Genomic DNA, 20326 nt, shown 5'->3' with positions numbered 1-20326 from the left:
GCGCTGGAATGTCCCACGGCCATGAAACCGTGCCGGTCGTTCCAACCCCGCGACACGGCTGGAGAAGTCGCGTTGCGGGAGCTCCTGGAAGCAGTCTCTCTCTCCCTCCGGACCCGCGAGCTCCCAATGTCCCGACAGTCCACCGGACCTGCGGCTGCGTTGCTGGAGCCTCCGAGCCCCATGAGTCGAGTCACAGCAGCGAGTCACCACCGCTCCCCACGCTCCGATGCCGGCCAGCGATGGTGTGTAGTCCGCAGCTCCGCAGTCTCCCGAGCCCCCGGGTCGTTCAGGCTGGAGGCCGCTCCACGGTGTTAGGCCCCAACGACAACGGAGACCCGACAGGAGGTACAGAAGTAGGGATTTTCACGTACACGTACCCAAGTTTAATTTCCCCATGATCAAAATAAATACATTTGCCTGTAGTCTCAAAGTAGATAGAACATGAATAAATTAATGCTAAGCACAGACTACTTCCAAGCAGCCACTGTACTCTGTACACGTTCAAAGATAAAGTATTTAAGAAGGAACTGCAGATGCTGGAAAATCGAAGGTACACAAAAATGCTGGCGAAACTCAGCGGGTGCAGCAGCATCTATGGAGCGAAGGAAATAGGCAACGTTTCGGGCCGAAACGTTGCCTATTTCCTTCACTCCATAGATGCGGCTGCACCCGCTGAGTTTCGCCAGCATTTTTGTGTACCAAAGATAAAGTATTCCTTGTTGGTTGAAGATTAAAACTCCCCTCACTGCGATGGTGATCATATCTTAAGACCACCAGTGTACAACCCCTGTACCACTGGGATATTTTCCATTTCCTCCAGCAAGACTGCCATCAATACCAAATTAGGAGCAACCTTGTGCAGTTGAATCATGAAGCCACCTATCCATATTCAGCAGGCAGTAGCAAAGAACAACTTACATATCATTTTATTAGACTAAATTTTAATGGTGCTCCAGGTTCAGTGGAAGGCCAAACTTTAATGCACTTTGCATGAGATTTTATAAACAGACAACATGTACTACTTTTCCGCACAAGCGTTAATGGAGTCACTGCCATTTCTGCAACAACAAAAAATCTGAAACCATTTCAATTGTATAGATATAGATAGCTTTTGCTATGCCGCTTTGAGTTGCACAGACCAAAACACAAGTTATGTGCACTTCAAAGTTAGCATATATACCATTATGCATTGGGTATTGAAGTAAGTAAGTAAGTAAGTAAGTAAGTAAGTAAACTTTATTTATATAGCGCATTTTAAGCCAATTTGCATTGACCCCAAAGCGCTTTACATAATTTAAATAATAATAAGTTCCATTGCAAACCATAGAAAAAGGTTTTTAAAAAAAATGAATAAAAATGGACACAACATATTACAGAGTTCAACACAAACATCCCCCCACAGCAGAATCAAAACATTTCAACTGCGGGGGAAAGGCACCAGAAAGTTAAGTCCTCTTCCTCTGTGAAACATCCCGAGGTCAGGGCCCATCTGTGGCCGTGCAGCCAGTCCGATGATTTTCAGGGCCCTCTTGCCGTAAAGATGAAACATCGGCGTCGGGTGAAACATTCCTCAGCGGCTTGGAAAAGTCTGGAGCGGCTGTCCCCTCCCCGGAGAGCGGAGACCGCGGCACTCGTAGTCCTCCGGCCGCGCCGGCTGGAGCTCCGACCCCGGCGAACTCGATCTCTGGCTCTGCGGCGCTCCAAATCAAATCCAGCGCCGCCCGCGGCCGAACGCCCGCAGCCACAGCTCCGCGATGTTGGAAGTCGGCGACCAAAGCGCTCCGGAGCTTACCGCACGGCGACCCGGCGACCCGGTAGGCATCGCCCGCTCCTTGTTGGTATCCCAGCGCTGCGCCACCGCCGCCGAAGCTGTAGTCCCAGCCGGTCCCGACAGGAAAACGCCGCTCCCCTTTCGGTGGTAGGCCGTGAGGACGGGGCGAAGAAACAGCACGGAGGGATGCTGCCTCTCCGACCAGGTAGGGGACTAAGAATAAAGTTTCCCCCTTCCCCACCCCCACCCCCCACATAGAAGACCTCCACTAACATAAAATAAAATAAAGAAAGGTGTAGAGGCGGACTGCGGGCAGGCTGCCATACACAGACGGCGCCCACTCCCGCACATCCGCCATCTTGGAACTGAAAGACAATTGACCAAATTGCGAATTATGCTCGTCAACTCATTGTGCTTCAACATCTAATGTGTGGGATGGCTCAACTCAACTAGAAATTTTATTTCTGACAGCTTTGGAAGCTTCATCTCCCATGGCAACATTATTGGAGACAAAGCATTTCTGTATTCTTAAGATTATTGGGGTTGATAGAATGCAGTGAAGGAGCTCTTCAATTGACAACAGTTTAACTTCAACAACGGAGGAAAACGTTAGTTTTGGACAATTGTTCCCAATGCAAAAATCAAGTACCACTGGCGATGGTCTCACTGCACAGACTGTCGGTTCCAGGGACGACTTATGCAAGAGGGCAAAAACCATTGTGGCCATACTTGAATGCTTGAACACTGACCTGGAATTACTAATCAATTTACCACACTACTGCAAGTATTACAGTCTCTGATTATAAAAAGGTTAAAAAACTTGGGACTCTTTAGATCATCAAAACATATTAAAGAGCAAGAAAATACTGTGCATGATAATGCTGAACACCATTAAGATTTGCTCAGTAGGACTCAGGAAATCCAGCAGCATTAGCACTATCGTTGCCTCCATTCACCTACAGATCCTTGGATGGTATGACAGATCATCTTGATTTGGTGAAACAAGCAAGACAATGAGGTCATAGGTACAAAGTAGCCAAAAAATTGAATCGAGGATTGAAACACATCTATTGAGCTAAAAGCTCAGCACTATGTTCACGGCAGTTAGCTCCTGATATGGGAAGAAATGCAGATTTCTGTGAAATTATGTTAAGTGGGTTGAAATCTCTTGGCAATTGTTAGTTTCATGCAAGTTATCTCTGCATTTCCTCACTAAAACAAGTCTATGCTGGGAGATGTGGTTAATGTATAGATGGAGGAGGAATGTAAACAAAAATACATGTCTTCACACTGCAGAGCAGTTGATGATCAGGTTTACTTCAGAAGTAATGTAGACTAAAGCGACCAATCGGCATTTCAGCAACTCTATAAGACTTCTTTCTGCATATGCACTGTCTCAAAGGTTTGTGACTGAACACAATGTGGTTCAAATGGCAGAGTTTATTCATGATGGGAATCTGACTAAATCAGGCATAGATCGAGACAACAAAATCAAAAAGGATTCTAGCCTATGAATTAAAAGGCATATAATTTTTTTAAAGTCACAAAATTAACATTAATTAATTTTAATAATTAATTTTTAATTATTTACATTAGTTTTAAATGTTTCAGTTAATATTTGACAACTTTATCAAAAGGCAAAGCTCATTCCCCCACAATGAGATGAAAAAATAAATCAACAGGATTACACCACACAAAGCAAGATGTCACTGGCCAAGTTATTTAAAAGGGTAAATTTCTACTTGATTTCCTATTTGGATTTATGCTCACTTTTGGAGCTCCCTACTTCCTAATTTATGACAATGAATAAGGCACAAATCTAGTCCAAACTGGTCAAAGAGAATAATAAATTCAAACCTGATAAGGTAATTATGAACCTACAAAATGAGCCAGTGGAGTGGGAGTTCAGCAGCACATAAGATAAATGACTGAGGTTAGAAAATGGATTAATGTCTAAACTAATGCACATGGTTTGTCAAAAAAAAAAGTGGAGTAGAGAGCATAGCTAAGGCAAAAGGGGCAAATTTTGAAGGAGATGTGGAAGGATTTTTTTTCCCCCAGAGGGTGGTGAATGCCTGGAATATGCAGTTGGAGGTGGAGGCAGATATGATAGTGGCATTTAAGAGGCTTTTTGATAGGCATATGGATGTGTAGAGAATGGATGGATATGGATCATATGCAGGCAGATGAAATTAGTTTATAACACAAAATGCTGGAGTAACTCAGTGGGTCAAGCAACATCTCTGGAGAAAAGGAACGAACAGGCCACGTTTCAGGTCTAGAGCCTTCTTCAGAAACATCACCTATTCCTTTTCTCCAGAGATGCTACCCGGCCCACTGAGTTACTCAGTAATTTATGTCTATTTTCAGTGTAAACCAGCATCAGCAGTTCTTTCCTGCACATGAGATTATTGTTGCATTATGTTCTGCACAGATATTGTGTGCCAACGTGCATTTGCATGTACTATACTTTTCTATGTTCTATGAGAGATCCAATTCATGAATTTGGTATTTAAAATCAATATGTGGCAGACCATGGACAGAAGCAGCAGAGAAAAAGTCAATGATATTACACATAACTTATACAGTGCTCCAGCCAGACTACATCTTCCATACAATACCCACATTTTCTTGACAAAACACAAAATACTTAGGTCCTAAGGCAGTGTAAACTTTAGTTTAGGATTGTTCAATGCAACTTTTGTTAGCTGCTATTTCCGCATTTCAGAGTTTTCTATTTTGTGAAAAAAAAAATCAAACCAGTGACCTTTGTAATGAAGGAAAACTGAAGACGTGGACTCTCTAAACTTGAATACTCAATTGGTACATAGAAAATGTAAGTTAGTGGAAAACAGTTCAAGGTAGGTTGGCCCAACTCTGCACTGGTGACACTCACATTTAGGACCAACAGTATCTTTCTGCTGAGAATGATGTTCAATTTGTGAAATAAGTTCTCAACACAAATTGGAAAAATATACCAACTCAGCAGACATTTCACCACAGGGCACAGATTTTATCTTTCAAAAGAATCTTGTGGTCTTGCCACTGTTATACAAAGAATAAAAGAAGAAATGCTTCTTCTTTAAATCAGCCACTGGCAATGTTCTCTGAAGAAAGTCTGGTACATTCTGTAGATCTCAGTATTAGGCCGCTTGGTCACTGATTGGCCACTTTTAGCATCTCTTTCACACTTAGCAGTTTCTCCCTGGGTTTGCCCACTTTCTCTCCTGCTGCCATTTCAAAGGAGTCAATTTTTTTCCATCCAGAAAATGAAACTGGGCATATCCCTAAAACAAGATTTCAAAGTAGTTGTTTAAAATGCACAAAAACAAGCAGTTGAGAATGTCAGTTATCTACACAGAATCCAAAATAACCATATTGTATTCCTTCATTCCATTAAAATAGAGTACTCATCAAAAATCAGAATGCATTTTGAAGGAGAAGTCAAGTACATGGCTTGGATTGAATGATTGCATGTTTTTGGTTGAAGGGAAAATACTGTGCAACATCCTGCTAGATCCCCAAACTGAGAAATACTACCCAAACATCATCTTTCTTTATAGAATAAATGGGGACTGGCTGGAAAAGTAGAGTTTAAGGACAAAATCAGATCCAAAATTATTGGCTTACCCTTACCATCCCTTGAATCACTTTACCACAAACGGACACTACACAGAGCTCGCAAGATCATCTCTGATCCCACTCACCCTGCACACTATGCCTTTCAGCTACTGCCGTCTGGGAGGCGTTACAGGACAATTGCCTCCAAAACAAACCGCTTCAAAAACAGTTTCATTCCCACTGCAATTAACTTTTTAAACTCTGTATGGTGATGAATAAGAATAAGCATGGCCCTTATGTATTATGTAATGTGTCTGTCTGTATGTATATCTATGTTATATGTTTAATGTTTGATGAAATGTTGGAACCTGTACCGAGCTGTACTGATAACAAATTCCACCAGCCTGGCTTTGTGGTCATTAAAATACAATACAATACAATACAATACAATCACTCCATTATCAATATCTATCAGCTTTGGGCAAATTGCAGCTTTCTCCCATCAGATGATCTTTTCTTTCCCATCTGCACAGGCAATGCATCAAAATGTTTTGTTCAAAAGGTCTATTTCGTTTAAAAAATCTTAATTTAAACCACATTATAGCAAGAAGTAAAACTAAAATGATGTCTCCACTTGATACATAGAGACGATGAGTAATAAAATGTCACAGATGAGGCACTTCCATTGCATTAGGGAGCAGTATCTTTTGCAACTGATCAATTCATTCTGAAGAATTGTTTTAAACTACACACCTCTTTGCTTAAGCAAAGCCTCAATTACTTTAAACCCTCCTTTCGAAGCAGATACATCCAGTATTCCTGACTGCACATCCTCCATCACAGATTCCGCTGTTTCAAAACTATCATTCATCGTGGTTACGATGACCCCAACTGGTCCTCTTTTTACCCAGCCACTGCAGTACACACCTGAGAAGATTGGAAAAGATGAGAAATTAATGAAAAGTAGAGCAAAACAATGCAATGCCCAACATTTCAACAATGGTTTCACACCTGTCATTTTCTGATACATATATTTAATGTTTTAGCCTTTCTGCTATCTCAATAGCCTCGCTGTTTCAACAAACTGGCTTCTCCCAATTTGGGTCTTTCCAGTAGTCTCAATTTACTTTGAAGTCCCTTTGATGCTTAATCATGACTTGCTTGCAATCAACATAATTTCCTGTTCAATCACTTGCCGACTGCTTGCATGTACAATTTGACCTAATGTTTGATCAAATCTGATCCAAAAATGAAAGCTTATAGTTGTGAGTCGTTGTACAAATTTGAAACCTGGTGCGAACCAGTTCTTTGTGGTTAGTTGGTATTATAATATGGTATAATAATAATAATAATAATAATAATAATAATAATAATAATAATAATAATAATAATAATAATAATAATAATAAACTTTATTACGGACTCGAGGTCCAGACAAGGGGCAACTTTACATTTAAAAAAATGCATTGCATATTAAAAATCATAAAGTACATATAAAATCTTAGTATATCACTTATAAAAGCATCATAAATTATATATTTTTTAAAAACACAATACATATGTTAAAAATCCAGATTAAAAGAATGATCAATGTCCCACAACGAGACAACGATACCAGTGTCTCCACAGCTGGGATTCGTAGCGTGTAGTGCTAACCCTTATGTTTGACAAGGCCACAATAATCACATTTTTAGCATCTACATCAACAATGACTGGTGCACCAACCACACTGCAATAGAGAGCTACTGTTCCCCAGACCTGGAATACCTACTGCTTAAATGTAGACCGTTTTACCTGCCTCGGAAGTTTACTGTGGTTATCATCATGGCCATATACATCCCACCACAGGCTAATGTTAACCTAGCGCTAGCACAGCTGCACTCGGCCATCAGTAAGCAGCAGGATGCTCACCCCGACGGTGCCTTAATTGTTGCAGGGGACTTTAACCAGGTCGACCTACGTGCCACACTCCGCAAATTCCACCAGCATGTGCAGTGCCCTACCAGGGGCTCAAACACGTTGGATAAAGTGTACAGCAACATCAAGGACGCATACAGAGCTCTCCCCCACCCATCCCTGGGACAATCACTTCTCACTGTTTCTACTGCCTGCATACAGACCCCTCATCCGCAAGACCAAACATGCAATAAGGACGGTCAAAATATGGTCCGAGGACGCCACCCTACAACTCCAGGACTGCTTTGATCGCACCGACTGGGACCTGTTTGCACAACAGGCTACCAGTGGTACAGAGATAGACTTGGAGGAGTACACATCCACTGTGCTCTCCTACATCAACTGCTGTGTGGAGACTGTCACAGTGGACAAGCAAATAAAGATGTTCCAAAACCGGAAACCCTGGATGAACAAGGAGGTTCAGGATCTGCTAAGGGCACGCAACAACGCCTTTAAATCCAGGGACACTTCTGCTTACAGTGCGGCCAGGTTGAACCTGAACAGATGCATAAGAAAGGCCAAAGTCATCCACAGGCAAAGGGTAGAAGACCACTTCAATACCGCGGACACCAGAAGCATGTGGCAGGGTGTCAGGGACATCACTGACTACAAGAGCAGCCCCGCCTGCCCCCACGGTGATATCACACTGGCCAACGAACTAAACACCTTCTTTGCCCGGTTCGATACTGGCAACACCACCAGGTGTGGAATAACCCCGGCCATAGCGGAGGGACAGGCCTTAACACTGAGCACTCAGGAGGTACAGTGCGCTCTGCGTAGGATCAATCCACGCAAGGCTGCAGGCCCGGATGGAGTACAGGGAAGAGTATTAAAGGACTGTGCTGGACAGCTGGCGGAGGTATTCACGAGAATCTTCAATCTATCTCTATCTCTGGCAACGGTCCCCAAGTGCCTGAAAACAGCCACCATAGTGCCGGTGCCGAAAAAGTCCAAAATCACCAACCTCAACGACTACCGGCCGGTTGCCCTGACTCCAATCCCTATGAAGTGCTTCGAAAGGCTGGTCCTCTCCCATATTAAATCCAGCATCCCTGCCTCACTGGACTCCCATCAATTTGCATACAGGGCAAATAGATCGACAGAGGATGCCATCTCTCTGGCCCTTCACACTGTCCTGACTCACCTGGACAGACAGGGCACATATGTGAGGATGCTCTTCATTGACTATAGCTCTGCATTCAATACGGTCATCCCCACCAAGCTCACCACCAAACTCCACCAGCTAGGCCTCAGCTCACCGATATGCGCTTGGATCCTGAACTTTCTCACGGAGCGACCGCAGGCAGTGAGACTGGGCCCGCACCTGTCCTCCACCATCACCCTGAGCACCGGCACACCACAGGGTTGTGTACTAAGCCCCATGCTCTACTCCCTCTTCACTCACGACTGTGTCCCTGCATTCGACACCAACACCATCGTGAAGTTTGCAGACGACACAACAGTGATTGGGCTGATCACCAACGGTGATGAAACAAACTACAGAGCGGAGGTGCAGAACCTGGCGGACTGGTGCGCCAATAACAACTTGGCACTAAACACCTCCAAGACCAAGGAGCTGATTATTGACTTCAGGAGGTCCCATTCTGCAGAATACGCCCCAATCTCCATTTACGGGGAAAGTGTGGAGAGAGTGTCCAGCTTTAAGTTTCTGGGCACTCACATTTCAGAAGACCTCACATGGTCCACAAACACCGCCGCGCTGGTCAAGAAGGCACAGCAACTACTGTTCTTCCTGAGGACATTAAAAAAGACTGGTCTGCCCCAACAGCTGCTGACAACGTTCTACCGCTGCACCACAGAGAGCATACTAACGTATGGCATCTCTGCGTGGTATCTCAGCTGCACGGAGGCGGAGAGGAGAGCTCTTCAGCGCGTCGTCAACAGAGCGCAGCGGATCATCGGGACAGAGCTACCAGCCTTGGAGGGCATCTACCACACGCGGTGCCTCAGGAAGGCCCTCAGCATCCATAAGGACTCATCACACCCCTGCCACGGTCTGTTTCAACTACTTCCCTCCGGCAGACGTTACAAGGCCTTCTACGCCCGAACCTCTAGACTCAGGAACAGTTTTATCCCAAGAGCTATAGCGGCTCTGAACCGGCCCTAATGAGTGCCCCCCCACCCACTCCCTTTGGACAGTCTCCCTCAGATGGTCACGTCAATCAATTCAGCTTGCTTATTTATGTATTGTATTGCGCAGTGTAGAGTGGTGTGCAGTATGCTCTAAATAGCAACACCTTCACCACATCTGCACACGCACCAAATTTACGCAAGAGAATATTTGCCTGTACATACAGCATGCGTCGTTGCCTATAAATATCCTCATCATCTGTCATTTGTTCTGTAATAATATGCCCTAGATATTTTACCTTATTACAGACACTAAGATTATTGTCAGACAATTTAAAATCAGGAAATTTCAGACATTTATCCTCTTTGGTTCTACAGATCATAACAGCATTCTTACTAGCATTATATTTAATGTCATGTTCCACACCATACACAGAACATATAGTAAGGAGCTGCTGGAGACCAGCGCTAGATGGGCTAAGACCACAAGATCATCTGCATACATAATATGGTTCACTAAAATATTACCAATCACGCACCCAGTGTTACAGGCTTTCAATTGTTTAGACAGATCATCAATATACAGATTAAAAAGGACTGGGGACAAAATTCCCCCTTGTCTAACACCATTGCTAACCACAAATAAGGCTGAGACCCTATTGCCCCATTTTATTTGCATAGTCTGGTGGGCATACCAGTAGGCCAGAATTCTAACAATGTATTTAGGCACCCCTCTTTGACTCATTTTACCAAACAGCTTTCTGTGATTAACACGGTCAAAGGCTTTGGAAGCATCAATAAAGCACATAGGATGGAAGAGTTTTTGCCTCTATATTTGTTTACAATCTCCTTTAGGGCATATATGCATAAGTCAGTGCCATGTTTAGCTTTAAAGCCAAACTGGTTATCTGTGGAGTTAACAAACAAATTTATTCTATCCAGCAGAACTCTTTCTAAAACTTTTGACAATATGCTGGCTAAAGCTATGGGCCTGTAATTATTTAGGCTGTCTACTTTACCAGCTTTGTCCTTAATGACCGGCACTAACAGGACAGACAACATTGAGTCTGGTAACAAGCCATGAATCATAAAGCCAGTAAACAAATAGCAAGGAGAGGAGCTATCCTCATACTCGCATACTGATAGATTCAAAGTGCTGGAATAACGCAGCGGGTCAGGAGAAAAAAGATGGCTAATGTTCCGGGTCGGGACTCTTCTTCAGGTTCAAAAGAGCTGTTTTGCCAACACAAGGTGCTGTGCACAAGCAGGAGAGCTCCAAGCAGAATGTGGGAATTGGGTGCAGTGGAGGAGTGTATTGCATGTTTGGCATTAAATCATGGGTTGGGTTAACTTAGCAGGTCGAGCGGCATCACGGAAGAACGTGGATGGATGACGTTTTGGGTCGGGACCCTCCTTCAGACTGATTATGGGGGAGGAAGAAAGCTAGAAGAGAGGATGGGCATGACAAAGCATGGCAGGTAATAGGTAAACACAGGCGGGGAGGTGGGGGTAATAGGCAGATGGTTGGACAAAGACCAGAGATAATTAAAAACGTGCGAGACAGAAAGGATTGAAGAATTGCGAATTGTAAAGCCAGAGAAGGACAGAAAGGTCAGTATGGGAATGGGAAGGAGAGTTAAAATCGTTAGCAACTGAGAAATCTGATAGGCCTTGACAGACCTAGCGGAAGTGTTCAGCAAAACGGTCTCAGTATCTATGTACAGGAGGCTGTATTGGGAATACATGATGTAGGGGAAGAGGTTAAAGAAGGTGCAGTGAGTACATCTTTTTGAAACATATAACAACTCTTAGGAAGGCAGGACAAATACTGTTGGGACATTTCCTCTCATGGGTATGATCTCCCAATAATGATCACCCATTGAAGACTGAGGAAAGGAAAATTTGCTTCTGAAGGTTGAGAGCTTTTGGAATGAGCAGCATGAACAGAAAGCTTTATTATATTTTAAAGTTGAGAAAGATAGATTTCTCATCAATACGAGAATCCAGGGTTATAGGTCAAGAAAATAGACGAGAAATGCTGAATCAGCCAAGATCCTAAACAAATGTGGAACTGGCTCAAGGGATGGAATGCCTTACTCCCTTGTTCCTGGTCCTTGTGGTGCTATTTTGCTACAGGTGCATGATTAAAGTCATCTTCAGCCTGGTCACTGCAAAACCTATTTCCACATCCTTAATGAACCAAGCATTTCCAGTATCATGAATTTTAGAAACCAAATCAGATTGCCCTGACCTTTAATTACAAAATGTCCTCTCATTACCAAATGACCCATCCAGTTTGTTCTTTAGGTTAGAGAAGTGGCAGCAATATATTATCTGAAATTGCATGTTTCCCTTAAAAATGATGCCACTTGTTTCTTCACTATAAATTAGAGATATGGCAATTAATGTTTTAATCCAACTTAAGGTTGTTCAAAATCATTGAGATGCGGAGGGATCACAGAGAAGTCACAAACATATCATACCACTTCTAAAAGTAATACATAAAATTGATTTACAGAAATGCAGGTAAAATAATTTAGTTACAGTTGTTAAAGCAGCCGAAAGTACAAAGGGATATTTCTATTCTAGAAGTAATGAACTGCAAATGTGGAAAATAAAGATTCTTGCATGCTAGTTTACATGCTGACATTTCATGTTAAGCACATTTATTCAATCTGGTTCAGACATTGGGGGCACATGAGAAACAATTCCCATTGTCTCTCTCTTCAGATGTCAACTGACAATCATTCAAAAACTTGCTCCTTATGGCTACCAACTAACCTGGTGCATGTAGGACTCGTCCCAATTTATTTGGGATAACCCCTTGTTGTTGATCAAATGGAACAGAGGGGTCAATGGAATGGCTTTTGTAGCCAATGCTGCACAGCACTAATCCACACTCCAGATCTTCAATATCTTCTGTCTGAATGGCTTGTGCAGATGCTACTGAGCCCTCAGGAAAGAGAAAGGTTTTCCAATAGTCAAACCAAACATACTTGGTAATATCATTATCCACAAAGGAAATAAAAGTACCTTTAGTATGGAACATTATATGTCTAATTAACAACAGATAAAAGAAAAGAGACGGTATTTAAATATTTGATACATTCACTTTGAATTAATATTGTATAAATACAAGATGATCAAAATCTAAACTTATCAAGTGCATAATCACAGTCCTTGTTATTGACCATTTGTTATTAACAAATTTTACACACATGTCCTCCCTAGGTTAAGGCAGGGTTCAGCTCCTGTGAACTGCTCGTAATTGGAACAGTTTAGATATCAGAAATGTGGTCGCTAACTGAGTTCCCATATGGCAGAAGATGCCTGCAGCCCCGCGGCAGCCGGCAAATCCATACTGCTGGTCAAGCAAATGCTTACTTGTGCGTACAAGCTGTACATACCTTGAGTGTTCATAATGTGAGGGAGGACCTGCACTCATTGACCTACCAAATCATTATCTGCATATGTACAACAATCAGGTTCCAGACAACTTGTCAAGTGGCTCCCTGATCTGAACTATTCTAGTGGAGACCAGTATTTTTTTTTTTTAAACATAGCTTTGTTTTTTACAAAATAATTTCAAAATCTACCACTGCTTGCAAGTTTTATTGGAGGTCAGTAATTAACTAATGCTGTTTCCATTGGGGCATTTAGATGTTCTAATGTATAAATGCATGATTGTGCTTTTAGAATGTTATTAGGCATAGTTACATAGAAACACAGAAATTAGGTGCAGGAGTAGGCCATTCGGCCCTTCGAGCCTGCACCGCCATTCAATATGATCATGGCTGATCATCCAACTCAGTATCCCGTACCTGCCTTCTCTCCATACCCTCGGATCCCCTTAGCCACAAGGGCCACATCTAACTCCCTCTTAAATATAGCCAATGAACTGGCCTCGACTACCCTCTGTGTGAAAAAGGTTCTTCTCATCTCGGTTTTAAAGGATTTCCCCCTTATCCTTAAGCTGTGACCCCTTGTCCTGGACTTCCCCAACATCGGGAGCAATCTTCCTGCCTCTAGCCTGTCCAACCCCTTAAGAATTTTGTAAGTTTCTATAAGATCCCCTCTCAATCTCCTAAATTCTAGAGAGTATAAACCAAGTCTATCCAGTCTTTCTTCATAAGACAGTCCTGACATCCCAGGAATCAGTCTGGTGAACCTTCTCTGCACTCCCTCTATGGCAATAATGTCCTTCCTCAGATTTGGAGACCAAAACTGTACGCAATACTCCAGGTGTGGTCTCACCAAGACCCTGTACAACTGCAGTAGAACCTCCATGCTCCTATACTCAAATCCTTTTGCTATGAAAGCTAACATACCATTCGCTTTCTTCACTGCCTGCTGCACCTGCATGCCCACTTTCAATGACTGGTGTACCATGACTCCCAGGTCTCGCTGCATCTCCCCTTTTCCTAGTCGGCCACCATTTAGATAATAGTCTGCTTTCCTGTTTTTGCCACCACAATGGATAACCTCACATTTATCCACATTATACTGCATCTGCCAAACATTTGCCCACTCACCCAGCCTATCCAAGTCACCTTGCAGTCTCCTAGCATCCTCCTCACAGCTAACACTGCCCCCCAGCTTCGTGTCATCCGCAAACTTGGAGATATTGCCTTCAATTCCCTCATCCAGATCATTAATATATATTGTAAATAGCTGGGGTCCCAGCACTGAGCCTTGCAGTACCCCACTAGTCACTGCCTGCCATTGTGAAAAGGACCCGTTTACTCCTACTCTTTGCTTCCTGTTTGCCAGCCAGTTCTCTATCCACATCAATACTGAACCCCCAATGCCGTGTGCTTTAAGTTTGTAAACTAATCTCTTATGTGGGACCTACAGTTTGCTGACTTGCAGAACGTGTCAGGTTCAAAAGTGGGCCTAATGATAATTGCATTTTTGGTTATCTGTGGGGAATCTGTGTTCTTATCCCTCACGGATATCTAGGTGTACAGGTGATCAAAAGATCAAATCATAGAATAGCAAGGCACTAGAGATACGGATACACAAAGCCTCATCTGGAAGTGTGTGGCCACACAAAAATCATTTTCATTTCTTCCATTCTTCAATTAAAAAAGGTACAAACTAAATCTTAGCCTTGCACATATTAAAATATGAGTACTGCTTATCCCAAATGACTCATTGACACCGCACTCACAGAATGCCAAACTATTCACCTACCTCCAGCATGGTAACTGTCAGCCGAATCCCACCCACACGTTTTCCATCCTTACTCGGAACAATCTCCAAGGGGCTTCGCAGAAAGCGTAGGCTCCATTCTTTAGTGGCTGCTGCTCGGCACTCAGCTTCTTTTCCAGAATTAATTTCAAGACCAGCTTTAATCAGGAGTTCAATCAGCCGCTTCCTCTGTCTTGGTAGATCTGGAAAATAACAGATGGCAGGATTTAGTAAACAAATTTAGCTTGAATGGTTTATTTATGGTTTTATAAAAAAGACAATATTTTCATCACAAAGCAAAGCACTCAGTAACAAATTAACTCCTTCTCTGGACTGTATAAATGGAGCCTTTAACCTATAATTTCTAGACAGAAAGGCTGCTCAGAGATGATCAATTAGTACTGAGCATAATGCAGAATTTGTAATTCCTCACATTACACATTACTCATCACCTACAGATGCCATAAAAAGAAAAACTAATAATTTCTAGGGTGCATCTGGGATTCCCTAAAAGATCTTTTTAGATTTGATCAAGTTTCTTGTCTTGTACTCAGCTGTGAAGAACACACTAAAACACATCTAATATGCAACACATTGGATACAATACGATGGGACTAATGACAATGTGCTTCAAAAGCTGACCTCATAAGCCTTAGAAAATCCAACAAGAGATTCTAGTGTTCTTATGGTCATGTATCTGACTATTGGTCATTAGATCTTTGCAACTGTTGACAGAAGTAACTTTTGTAAACAATTCGACTACATTGGTTGATCTTCAAGTTCAATGTGCAGTTTACAATGAAGAGTCCAAGATGCAGAGACTTTCCTGTTCTCTGGCTGGCTCTGGGGACTCGATCTCATCAGCTGCCTTCGAAGGTGATACAAACTCTTTTGTCAATGTACACTAGCCCATTCTGTCCCGGGCAAAAAACACCAACTCATTTGTCGGAACACCATTGTGCTTGAGGCTGTCTCTAATACACTGTTGTAATGAATGAATGAATACGTTTATTGTCATTGCACAATACTGTGCACGAAATTCCATTACATCTCCTCCGGTTAAAAATAAATAAATAAATAAAATAAAAATAAAAATAAAAAATACAAACACGACAACCATTGACACATATGTACACTTATTAGTAAAATAATAAATAAGTATTTAAAAAGAATTTAAAATAATTTGGCGACATTTCTTGGAATTACTATTTTTTAGTCGAGCCTTCAGAGACCTGAATCGCCTCCCAGAGGGTAGCAGAGTGAAAAGGTGGTTGGCAGGGTGGGATGTGTCCTGCTTGATATTTGTGGCCCGGCGCAAGCATCGGGCCCTATATATATCATCCAAGGAGGGCAGTTGAGCGTTTGTAATGCTCTGTGCAGTTTTTATAATTCCCTCCTCTCAGCCACATTACAGCTAGCAAACCACACCAGGATTCCATAGGAGAGGATACTTTCCACGGCGCATCGGTAGGACAGCAGCAGCGTCTGTGAGACGTTTGCTCTCCGCAGAGACCTCAGGAAATACAGCCGCTGATGTGACTTCTTCACGAGAGTGACGGTGTTCATTTGCCATTTGAGGTCCTGGGAGATGTTTATTCCCAGGAACTTAAAGCCAGTGACTCTCTCCACCATGTCTCCTTTGATGTATAAGGGAGCAGGTTCCTCTCTCCTCTTCCTCCTGAAGTTAACGACCAGTTCTTTTGTCTTTGATGGGTTGAGTACCAGGTTGTTTTTGGTACACCAGACAGTCAGTTTTTGGACTTCATCCCTGTAGGCAGACTCGTCGTTGTTGTTTATCAGTCCCACCACAGTCGTGTCGTCCGCAAACTTGATGATCCTGTTTGTACTGTGTGTTGGTATACAGTCATAAGTGTATATTGTATACAAGATGGGACTCAGCACACAACCTTGTGGCACTCCTGTGCTGAGCGTCAGGACTGGGGAGTAATTGGACCCCATCCTGACAGTCTGTGGGCGGTCTGTTAAAAAGTCCTTAATCCATCCGCATGTGTTTGCATTAACACACAGATCAGACAGTTTGTCCACCATTCTGCATGGGGATGATGGTATTAAATGCAGAACTAAAATCTACAAATAACATCCTCACATCACTTTCACTTTCTTGATCGTTCCTGCTTCTGGTGACCCTGCACAAGAATTCTGTAAATGAGCTGGCATGGTGTACAAGAACTATCCATACGGATTACGAGGCCTGTTCAGTGAAATTGAGCCCTCAGGTTCATGGTCCCGATACTGATCAGGCCTTCCAAGTTTGTCACCTTGTCCCACCATTTTATGCCCAGGAGTGACTGAGTTTACATATGTAAACACTTGATCTCTTTGAGGTACTTCTTGCAAAACATCCAAGTTTCACAGCCATACCAAAGGCTTGAGTAGATCTGCTTTGCACACTCTGATGTTGGTTAACAGCTACATGTTTCTGTTGTTCATCACACGAGATAACAAATCACCAAGCAAGATTCAAGCTGTTATTTCTTGTTGAGAGATCCATCAGTAGAGATAGAACTTGCCAGGTACCAGAAGTGATTGAACAATACACAATACAATACAATACAATTCAATTTATTGTCATTTGGACCCCTTGAGGTCCAAACGAAATGTCGTTTCTGCAGCCATACATTACAAACAAATAGACCCAAGACACAACATAATTTACATAAACATCCATCACATTGCTGTGATGGAAGGCCAAAAAAACATCTCTCCACTGCACTCTCCCCCCCGATGTCAGAGTCAAAGTCAAAGTCAAAGCCCCCGGCGGGCGATGGCGAATTGTCCCGCAGCCATTAAAGCCACGCCGGGTGATGCAATGCCGCACACCGGGTCTTGATGTTAGAGCCCCCGGCGCGCGCTCGCAGTCCCGCAGCCATTCCAAGCCGCGCGGGGCGGTGCTGTAAGGCCCCGCTCAGGTGCTCTTCAACCCCGCAACTCGGGCGGGAGAAGTCGCCGTTGCGGAAGCCCTGAAAAGCGGTCTCCCTCCAGGGACCCGCGGGCTCCCGGTGCCGCCCGCCAACCCCGCAGTTGCAGCCACCGAATCTCCGGGGGTCGGGTCGCAGCAGCGTCCACCACAGCTCCACCCGCTCTGGACTCGGCCAGCTCCGCGACGGTGAGGTGAGTAGTCGGCACCACAGCCCCCGGTCTTCCTGTTGGAGGCCGCTCCTCGTTGCAGCCCCAACGACAAGGAGACCCGACAAAGAAAAGGTCGGGTCTCCCGTGCAGGGAGAGATTTAAAAGTTACCCCCACCCCCCCCACACCACCCCACACACATACCCCAACAAAAATAACAAAAACTACATAAAAACATAAGGACATAAAATAATAAAAACGCAGACGGACTGCAGAGGCCGCTGCTGACGAAAGTCGCGCCGCCCACCGAACGTCCTCATCTCTGTGCCATCGACACTTATGTTGAAAGAAACGCCGCAGAGCCTGGAGCAAGTCGGTGCAGGTCTTTGAACGTGTTGTACCTTAAGAGTTGTGATGTTTAAGCATACTTGTGAACGATGAGTTGAAGGTCAAACTCCAAATATGAATCAGGCACACAGTCAGCATCACATAATGCCTCCAATATCAGTCTCTCAAACTTCTTGGTCTTTGCCTTCAGTCTCCAGAGTTCAAAGAGCAAGGCTTGCAGTCTGTATCTCGAACATTCCTGTTTCAAGGTTATGCAGCACATGGTTCAGGATGCACATGAAAAATGAGTTGAATAATATTGCAGCAAGGACATAGCCCTATTTCATGCCATTGAAAATGTCAAATGATGTTAAAGTGTCAAGACTGGAGAAGACAAGGCTCACCATACTATCATGGAAGATGCAAATGATATGCATGGATTTTATGAGACAGCCGCGCTTACAATTCTGCATTATGAGACAGCCGAGTAGGCCCTTTGGCTCACTGAGTCCACACCAACCAACATCACACTAGGGACAATTTACAGAAGCCATTTAACCTGCAAAGCTAAACTTCTTTGGAATGTGTAAGGAAACCGGAGCTCTCAGAGAAAACAGGCGTGGTCACAGGGAGAACATACAAACTCCATACAGACAGCACCCATAGTCAGGATCGAACACGGGTCTCTGTCCGAGTAAGGCAACAACTGAACCACTGTCCACTTTGTCACTCACTGAGCTTGACGAGGGTGCTCCAAACTGCTTCCATGTTGTCTATTTCAAAAGCCTTTCTCAGTTCAATGAAAACAATGTAGAGGTTCATATGCAGCCCAATGCATTTCCCCTTTCCCTCACTCACTGAGAAGATCATGTTGACACTCTGTGGTCTGATCTAAAGCCACATTTAGCCACTAGCAGAGTTTCTTCTGAGATAGAGCTAATCGGACTGTTGAGGATAACCCATGCAAGATTCTTCCCGGCAAGGGATAAGAGGAAAAAAAACATGATAGTTGTATTTATTTTTGAAGGAGACAACTGTAGTATCATAAGAGTCTTGTGGCAAACTCTCCTTCTCCCAAATGTTGGTTTAGATGTCATGGAATGCCCCCAAGGTTTCAGTGTCAGCTGTTTTGAAATATTCAGCAGAAAGACCATCTTTGCTGATCCTTTGCCGGAGATAGGACTTTTAGTTATTACATTTTTGCACTCGTTTCATATGGAAACAATGGACATCTGCAATTTTACTTCGGAGTCACGTGAGTGACTACGTGAAGAACCCGCTCAGTGCGCAGGCGCGACATTACGCCAGCAGTGCAACAGCGGCTGCAGCGGGAATTAGGCGCTCCCGCTACAGAATGAAACGGACCGTCAGGTGAGTACCCTGAGGTCGGGTTTCCATTACAGGGGAGCCTTTTTCTGCTTGTGTTTTACAGGCAGAGAAAAAGGCTCTGGAACAAAACTGTCCCCCGTTCGAGGAGGAACGGTTTCCGTCGGGGAGGGGGGCAGCAACAGGCGGTAGGAGCGTTTACCCGGTGTTCCGCTATTCCCCGACACCGTGCCGAGCCCAGCCCGCTAGTACCTGAGCAGCGGGCTGGATGCATAGCCACCCGAAGAGGCATCCGGCAGGTGTTTCCCGATTTCGGACGGGACGTCTCTCCATCCGCACGGGGGGAGAGAGAGCCGCCTGAGCCACTGGAGCGGCTCTCGGAGCAGGTGCCTGCGAGACGCGCTGCTTGAGGGGCGCTCTCGCTACTACAAGGCATAAAAGCTCTAGAAGAAGGCGGTAGGAACAATTACCGGGCACTCCGCTATCCCCATCACCGCGCCGAGCCCAGTCCCGCTAGTGCCTGAGCTGCGGGCTGGATGTTTAGCCATCCGAAGAGGCATCCGGCCGGTGGCTTCCGACTTGTCGGAGGGGACGTCTCTCCACCCGCAGGGAGAGAGACAGCCGCCTGAGCCGCTGGAGCGGCTCCTGGAGCAGGAGCTCCTGCGAGACACGCTACGCGAGGGGCAGTCTCGCTGGGGGTTCAGGCATACCCTCCACAGTGCCTAGGCACTGCCCATCGCTTCCTCCTTAGTGTGGTTAGCTTTGGGGTGACCAGGGGCTGGGCTGGTCATGAAGAGGGGTCACTGGCTGAACAACATCAGGAGTATGCTTGAGGTACAGGATCAGGAAAGCTGCTGGGTGTGGCCGCTATGTGGCTCCACCACTAGCGAGATGGCTTTTCAGTCTCAACTGATGGCCAGCTTACTACCTGTTCTTTCAAAAATCTCCAAGACAGGTAGTCATGAGGCGTTGGAGTTCATCACGCTTCCCCTAAATTGCATTTACTCAAAGTGGCC

The 20326-nt window shown here is 44.3% G+C and overlaps 1 protein-coding gene across 2 annotated transcripts in view; it reads right to left on the bottom strand.

Moving 5' to 3' along the window:
- Positions 1–4759: 4759 nt before the first annotated feature.
- fdxr (ferredoxin reductase) overlaps positions 4760–20326 on the bottom strand; it is a 44735-nt gene continuing 29168 nt past the window's right edge. For both annotated transcript variants that reach the window (XM_033044503.1, XM_033044504.1), the window contains 4 exons: positions 14573–14772; positions 12161–12332; positions 6086–6259; positions 4760–5058 (listed from right to left, as the gene is read on the bottom strand). In XM_033044503.1, coding sequence (XP_032900394.1) covers positions 4928–5058; positions 6086–6259; positions 12161–12332; positions 14573–14772 — 677 coding nt within the window. In that variant the 3' untranslated portion in view covers positions 4760–4927. The remainder of the gene's footprint in view (positions 5059–6085; positions 6260–12160; positions 12333–14572; positions 14773–20326) is intronic.

The sequence above is a fragment of the Amblyraja radiata genome, chromosome 26 (assembly GCF_010909765.2).
Source record: "Amblyraja radiata isolate CabotCenter1 chromosome 26, sAmbRad1.1.pri, whole genome shotgun sequence".
Taxonomy (NCBI): Eukaryota; Metazoa; Chordata; class Chondrichthyes; order Rajiformes; family Rajidae; genus Amblyraja; species Amblyraja radiata.
Note: the sequence above shows the minus strand (reverse complement) of the source record. Positions and strands in the feature narration are given on the sequence as shown.